The sequence below is a fragment of the Dermacentor albipictus genome, chromosome 4 (genome assembly GCF_038994185.2).
Source record: "Dermacentor albipictus isolate Rhodes 1998 colony chromosome 4, USDA_Dalb.pri_finalv2, whole genome shotgun sequence".
Lineage (NCBI taxonomy): Eukaryota > Metazoa > Arthropoda > Arachnida > Ixodida > Ixodidae > Dermacentor > Dermacentor albipictus.
In genome coordinates this window covers 122,230,856-122,239,074 of record NC_091824.1, presented here as the reverse complement: position 1 = coordinate 122,239,074, position 8,219 = coordinate 122,230,856, and the positions used below count along the sequence as shown (strand labels likewise).

General features: G+C 50.3%; 1 protein-coding gene across 2 annotated transcripts in view; it reads right to left on the bottom strand.

The window, feature by feature from the left end:
- Positions 1 to 514: 514 nt before the first annotated feature.
- Positions 515 to 8,219, bottom strand: part of LOC135917787 (neuronal acetylcholine receptor subunit alpha-10-like) — a 314,970-nt gene continuing 307,265 nt past the window's right edge. For both annotated transcript variants that reach the window (XM_065451392.1, XM_070537539.1), the window contains 5 exons: positions 7,606 to 7,789; positions 6,288 to 6,705; positions 5,246 to 5,433; positions 2,588 to 2,854; positions 515 to 1,252 (listed from right to left, as the gene is read on the bottom strand). In XM_065451392.1, coding sequence (XP_065307464.1) covers positions 1,064 to 1,252; positions 2,588 to 2,854; positions 5,246 to 5,433; positions 6,288 to 6,705; positions 7,606 to 7,789 — 1,246 coding nt within the window. In that variant the 3' untranslated portion in view covers positions 515 to 1,063. The remainder of the gene's footprint in view (positions 1,253 to 2,587; positions 2,855 to 5,245; positions 5,434 to 6,287; positions 6,706 to 7,605; positions 7,790 to 8,219) is intronic.

The following is an 8,219-nucleotide window of genomic DNA, read 5'->3' as shown; positions in this document are numbered from 1 at the left end:
ATTCTTCCCCGATTTCCGCCCAGCCAGACTCAGCGTCATGGCTTTGTCGGTACCTCGCAAAGCTGATCCTGTCGTGCACAGTCTCACACACTGTCTCGGTAGTTCCACGCAACAGCACGGAAGCCGTAGCCGCATTTCGAATAATAATAATAATAATAATAATAATAATAATAATAATAATAATAATAATAATAATAATAATAATAATAATAATAATAATAATAATAATAATAATAATAATAATAATAATAATAATAATAATAATAATAATAACAACAACAATAATAATAATAATAATAATAATAATAATAATAATAATAATAATAATAATAATAATAATAATAATAATAATAATAATAATAATAATAATAATAGTAATAATAATAATAATAATAATAATAATAATAATAATAATAATAATAATAATAATAATAATAATAATAATAATAATAATAATAATAATAATAATAATAATAATAATAATAATAATAATGGAACACACATGCAGTTCATGAATCCCTGTACTTTCATGTAAGATCCTAGGAGTACAGTGGTGCATCATTAAGGAACATTAGAATTTCTGTTGAAATTCCGTCAAAGCATAGCTCAGAGAGAAGTGATCGCGTCGTTACCGGGGTGTCCGAATCGAGGATTACTCCATCGCCCGGCAAGAGACAGTGTGACACGGCGGGCTGTCAACTTCTGCCGCACCGCACAGAATCTGCGAGACGGGAGTATTTAGCCACGCACGCCCCGGCCATATTCTATCGGCGTAGAGAAGCCCTGGCTCCAAGCTCGTTTCTCAAAAGGTTCCAAACCCCACGAGGCCAGCAATGTCTCTCGCAACGACGGAAGGAAGCCGCAGGCTTCGCAGAAGTTCTCCGGGTCCCACCGCTGTCTGAACGCCGTGTCGCGCCGTAGAACGACTCGACGACATTGGCGGCGGCCACAATAGAAGCGAGCGTCGGCCACAACAGGAGAACAAGGTGGCGCGAGCATGTCGGCGCACCATCACTGCAGCACTGGGCTTCTCGCTGACTCGTTTCACTGCACCCGCCGGCGGTCAGGGCCTGTTGGGCGGCGGCGCTGCGGAGAAGAGCACTACGCAGGCGGCCACGGCGATGGAGAGCAGGAAAGCGGCCAGCAGGAAGCGGTCGCAGACGACAGCCACTTGGTGCCACTCCCCCCGCACCGCGTCGCGCCGATCGCGTTCCGCCACGCGAAGCTCGTTCTTCTCGATCGTCTGGTACACCTGTGCAGAGGCAGTATACACTTTGCTCAGCCGACACCAATACATTACGGACCACGCAAGCTGCTTACTGCTGGCCTATAGGAGCGCAACAAGTCGTGCATCCGGTTGTAAGTGAGGCTCTGGACAGTTAGCAGCATCACCAGTATGTGGAACAGATGTGACCATTTCGCCATGTGTTTTCGCGGTCCGTAATCATTTTGTGGTTGATCGTTACATTTTCACACGTAACTTGCTAGCCGCAGCACGAAGGTCGCAGCAGACGAAAGAAAGAGAGGGACACAGCCCTGACCAAAGTCTGCGATTTTCCCCAAGTTAAGAATGCCACCGTTTCCAGCAACGGCATTCTTCTAAAGCACGTTAATAGTTGCTTCTGGAGCTCTTTTGAGCGTTCGCAACGTCCGTCTACATCACTCTGCATCCGTCTAGACATTCTCTCGCCTGCTATGATTTTCGCCCTGCATCTCACGAGTATGGAACGTTCAGCTTCCATTTCTTTTGGAGCGAACGCACGTGCACATAAAAACGCAAATAAAAGTATGGACTAACGCTGCGGCATGCTCACGGTGAACCGTGTTCAGTTAACGATGAGGTGGGGAAATAGAATACTGCTCGAGGAGGTCGAGCAGCCGAGCAGAACAAAGTAATCTCCGTATTTTTCGTTGCCTTTCTGCGTCTTCATCTTATGCTACAGGCGTAGCCGTCATGAACCATGTTCAAACCATATCTTCTTCGTGTGAAATGGGCATTTCGCTCTGTCCTCACAACGCCCGAATGCAGTCTCCGCTCGTGCTCTTTATGACATCGAGGGAGCGCGACAGGAGAGTTCACTCAGCTTGTGGCTTTATATTACCCGACATTACTTGACATACTCGACTGGTGCATGCAGACAACTTATTCCCTGGGAGCTTGAAACAGAAACGGGGACGCAGTACTCTTTAATAAATGCGAGGTCGCACTGCGCAATTATTGCAAGACAAGCACGAAGAAAACACGCTCACATACGATCGTGTGTGTGTGTTATCGTGTTTTCTTCGGTGTTTGCCTGCTGGTTGGAACATCGCAGCGCCCCTTCGCATTCACGATTAAAAATCCACTATAGTCCACACACGACCCTTCATCGTACTCCTTGGCACAATTTTGTATATTGCCTATATTTGTTATTTTTATTATTTTATTCCTTCATATATATATTTTTAGTCCTTTCTGTATAATCTCAATCGCCTCATACGAAATAGCGATACAAGCATGCATAACACGGATGATAACTCGAGATTTTCTTTAACTCTCTCTCGCTTCTCCTGCTCTGCCGGCGGCAACAGGTGTGCGCGTATATACCTTAGCGAGCACCCGCAGGAACTGCTTCTCGAACTCGTCCGAGGAGCCGTCGACCGCGGGTCCCGGCACCGGAGGCGGCGGGACCCCGCCGCCCAGCACGCTCCCGAGTCCGGCGCAGAACTCCTTGCGGTGCCGCAGCCGCGGGGAGAAGTTGTACCGCTCGATGTGGTCCAGCTCGAGCTTGTCCGAGTCCAGCGACGGACTCGGCGGCTGCAGACGGGACGACTTGCTCGACTCCCGCGACGAGTCGTGGCGCTGGTGGTGGTTCTGCGAGCCGCACGAGGAAGGACAGAGTTAAAGGCAAGGGGGGTAACCAGGACTGGGGTCCTGTTATGAATACCCCGCACGGGGGAAGGGGAAGAAAAGATTGAGAGAAAAAGACCTGCGTCGATGTCGCCGACATTGTGAAAATTCTCGGCGCTGTATCGCACACGGTCCCGGTTGCCTTCGGAAATTGCAGCAGCGCTTTTGTGGCCTTCCGCAGCTGTGATATGTGGGACATTGGTCCGACCGTCGTGTCCAACGGGGAACGTATTCCGTCTAGGTGTTTAACAACTGTATACTGGCAAGCGCTATTCCGAGAGGGGACAGAAGATAGACAGAAAAGCAGAGGACAAGGGCTAGCTCGCCACTAAATGTTATTCTGAAAATTTCGCCTACTTAGGTACACAGCAGACCAGGATCGCGCAACCGCACTGTCCATCAAGCCAACCAATGCGTCATATGAAGAAGCGTATAGATTACAGCATCATTTATAAAGACTGCTTATCTTTGCTCCGCAAAGCAACCGACGTACATGTCGCTAATACAGGCACCCTTTTTGTTTCTAATATGATATGCCTCCATGATTTCTCTGGCCAAAGCATTGCCACTCCTGCCCAGAATTCGAATACCGGAAATAATTTGGAAGAATTCGAAAGAATCAGGAAGAATTCAGAATACCGTCTAGGTGATTTACAGTGGTGCAAAAGGCAAGTCTTTCATTTTCAAAGGACGGGCTCAGAAGATGTCATGCAGTTTCTTCGCACCCACAGGCATTGCGTTCGGCGTTATCGCTCATTCCAACAAAGAATGCGCATGCATTGGTGAATGCGGGAGAGGCTAAATAAAGCTTAGCTCGTGGCGCGAACGCTTACACGCGGATGGTCAAATTTATTGCGCTTCACGGCACGGCCGGTGAACACTCGCATACTGTACATGACGACAAGTTCACTCCAGCGATAATAAAATTTGCTGTTCTTCAGTCACATTCCTTAGTTTCATCCTTAGTTTCATAAGGCCTTACGAATATGCTGTCATCATTCATGTCCTTTGATATAGCGGCCTACATACTAGCGGCTAGGCATATCCCTGGTAAAACAGAGGTATGCTGGGAGTCATCAGAATTATTGCATGTAAGTAGCCATTGTAGCATATGAGTCATCGATGGAAGAGAGAAAGAGAAAAAAACGTTTATTATTCGAAACAGCGTCCCGAGGGAGGCCCGGTATCACCCTAAGGTGGGAGGGACAACAATCCCGGAAGTCGGCAATATACGAATAAATGGACTCCACATACACAAGGACGGATCGGGAGCTGCCAGCCTACCGAGACTACAACGCACCCTTTCGCAGCTCACACACCTCGTCAAGAGGATCTCATCGATGGACGAAAAATAATTTTTTTTTGGCAGCTCGTTTGAACGCTTTATTAGGACGCCAGAGAAGGCCATTGTATAAGCAATTAAAAGCTGACGCCCCCGCGGTGCCTGTCCCTGGGTTCGTGAGGAAACAACTAAAAATACGGCGCGTCCGTTCTGCCTCTCTGGCTTACTTAAGCTCACTCCTTAAGCTCAACCTAATGATCTCCATCAGCGTATGTATACTGCTATAGGCACATACTATAATGTGAGCAGCATGCGTTTCGCATAGGCGCTCAGTGAACCACGTCACGTGCGTGGCGAATCATTTCACCCCAAAACTACGACGCCTGATCTTAACGTTTCGGAGAGAAAGCTTTTACGCCTACTTTCATGTCTATACACAATGATCATGCACTGGTGTCACTGTGGCCGACGATCCTCGTGCATGCGTGTCATATGCAGCCTCGCCTTCGATGTGAGACACAGTGCACTCGATCGACTCGTCTTGACGCCCGCTCAGGCGCCCCTTGTCCCCACGAAACGACCGATTTAAATTCTGAGGTCTCACGGGTCAAAACCACGATATGATTATGAGGGACACCATAGTGAGGAACTCCGGTTTAATCTTGAACAAGTTCTTTAACGTGCACCCAATGCAAGGTACACGGGCGTCTATTGCATTTCGTCCACCAGCGAAATGCGGCCGCCGTGGCCGGGATTTGTTTTGCACCCCCACCCCCCCACACACCCCCCCACACCCCCCCCCACACCCCCCCGCACACCCCCACACATACACACCCGCACACGCCCACCCCTACCCACACCCACACCCACCAACCCATGCACACACCCACACACACATACATACACACACACACACACTTACACCCCCCACCCCCCACACACCCACCTACCGACACCCACACACACCTACCCCTCACACCCACTCACCGACACACGTTCACCTACCCATCCACCCACCTACCCACCCACGCACATCCACACACACACACGCTCACACCCACCCACACACACACCTTTCGTTCGTCGCCGCTAGGTCCGCAGCAGCCGAGCAGCAGCAGCCGGGCCAGAAATCCCAGCACGAGCCGGCGCAGTCCGCGCGGTACCTCGGCGCCCCGGGATCCCCGGTGGTGCAGGCTGAGCGTCACCACACTCAGCGCCGTCGTGCACGCCACCACGCACGTGCTCAGGCCGTAGTACACGCCTGCGCAGACGCCGCGTGCAAAAGTGACGCGCGCTCTTAAGCTCCCGTCACAAAGCTGTAGAGTTGTGGCGGGCTTTTTGGTTTCGCCGATATTCTGTGACATTTTTCATAAACAAGAATTCTTTTCGCAGCAAAAACAGACCAGTGTTCTCCGGCAACTGCAGCAGCTCAGATTTAGACTTCTGTGGTGGGGTTTCTTTGGAAACCTTGAGGTCTACCGGCCTACATGATAGACACTGAGAGCACTGCGGATTATCCACATAGATTGTGTTATCTAATGATGCTCTTCGTGCTTCCCTTCTTATTCTTTCTCGTTTTATCTAATTAACCGATCAGACACTCTGCCTTGCATCAGCCAACCAGCCCTCGTGAACACAAACCTACATTTAATACATCTCTTTGTGAACTCCCGCCTTATACATACATTTTTATGTGATTTTCCTCCCGATGCAAAGTATCCAACTCGAATGCGCATTGGTTAATGTCCCTCTGTCTGCTCCTCGTCCGGTTTAAGTGAAGCGACCATGAACTCCCCCCCCCCACCCCTATATATATATATATATATATATATATATATATATATATATATATATATATATATATATATATATATATATATATATATATATATATATATATATATATATATATATATTCCCTCAACCCAGTGACCGGCTTCCCACACTTCATAAACATACTTTTTTCTACTTTGACACTCCTGATGCTAACGCATTAAATATTGTGCTGTATATTACGGATGTATCCATGTATATTTTGCAATTCGTCAACGCAAGTTCAACGAAACGTCGCAACGTCCGCCACGGCGACGCCCAGCGTCGGTCGCGCGCACTCACTGAGCAAGGGCACCGAGGCGGCGGGGGGCAGGCTGTCGCGCACCACGACCAGGAAGACGGCCAGGCAGAGCAGCGTGTTGATGCCCAGCGTCACCTTTTCGCCGGACTCGCAGGGCACCAGGAAGCCCAGCAGGGCCAGCGCGTTCACCACCACGCACGGCAGCACCAGGTGCAGGAGCTGCGATCCGGGCCGCCGGCGAAGCCGCAGGGTGTACGTGACGCCCCGGTATTGAGGGGCCGCCGTCGCAGCTACGCCGTCGCCCTCTTCGCCCGCAGCGATGGACGCAGCCGCAGTCGACGCGGACGCGTCCGGAGGCGGGTGCACCTGCTGGGCGACGGTCATCTCGAGCAGCTCGAACTCGCCGTGCCTGAGAAAACGGCCCAGGCCGTCCGTGGTCTGGGCCGGCTCCAGTTCCACCTGCGCGAGAGAGGAAGTCTGTTATAGAAGGGCCAAAGTACTTGACTGTGCATGTCAAAGTGATACGCGCTAGTGCGCCACAACGATGTAAGGACGCAAACTGCACATGGACAAGCGGGAACTGAGAACTGCGGATGCAACCGACAAGTCTACGGGCGTTATGTATTCTTGAGAAAACGCATCCTTCTCTTGGAGAGACGAAATAGAGGGAAAAGACTCCAAAGTCAGCCGCCTGCCTCCCGTATGCTGTAGCTGAGAGGTATAGAAAATTGAGTACGGTAGGAAAAAATAATAGACAAAATAAAAGGTGGATATATGGACAGAGAAAGAGAAAGTAGATGGAGACCGACCGACCGACCGACCGACCGACCGACCGACCGACCGACCGACCGACCGACCGACCGACCGACCGACCGACCGACCGACCGACCGACCGACCGACCGACCGACCGACCGACCGATCGACGATGGTTGTGTGCATCGACGCGATGTAACTTATTCGGGTAACGGGCGGCAACTGACGTGGCGGAAAAAGGAACCCTTCTTTGTTTCTGCCCATGCAGGATGAAAGAAACATGCACAGATACAGAAGTCACCGAAATGAGCCGCGTCTCTTATCTGCGTGCGGAGTACGACATCAACAAATGACGATGTACCCAACTAACTGGGCGGAGTATGAGCAAACGAATTGGTTCAAGTCACTCGCAGTTCCAGCAGTCCCTGTGGCAGCTAGGTTTTTTGTCAGCCAAGGTAGCTTTGTGTCAATACAGGAACTGTTCTCTTACAGCATGCTGTAATTATCGCTCTACATGAATAACTACCATCTGTCAGCATCCTGTTATGTCTGCTCAGACGTCCCCTCGGGAGGGAATCACACGCGGTGCGGAACGGAGGACGTGCCTGCTGCGAGTCGTACGTCCAGGAGACGAACTGCAGTTCGCAGAGGTGCACGTCGAATGGGAAGTAGTGCAAGTCCAGGCGGCAGGCGCTCGACAGCACCGCCTGCACCGGGAACAGCACCTCGCCCGTCCACCGCACGATCACGTTGCTGCCCAGGTGGCCCGCATGGTAGTCGCCGCGTGCGCTGTGAGAGAACGCCAAGGTGCAGCTGAGGCGCAAGGGAAACCAACGCTCATGCGCTATGGCTGTATAAAAAAAAGAAAAAAGAAAAAAAAGAAGAAAAGGAAAAGAAAAACTGCCACCATGCGCGTTCCACAGCGGTACCGGACATTTGTCGCGTTGTAGCTTTAGACATCCTGATCATTTTTCTTCAGGGAAGAAAACTAATTCGGCTGAATCATTCGCCCTTGACTTTACCCGGGGCCCAGTGATGGAGTTAGTTCACTGTGACCGACTTTGTCCTTGCTCAACGATAAGTCGCGCTGCATAAGGTTTCGTTACCATTGTTATAAGCGAGGCTTGGCCAACTGTGTACATGCTTGGTGCGGTCCACGTTGTAGTACCTATACGACGTCTGTTACCTACTACCAGGCGCGTGCGCCACTTGCTTATTG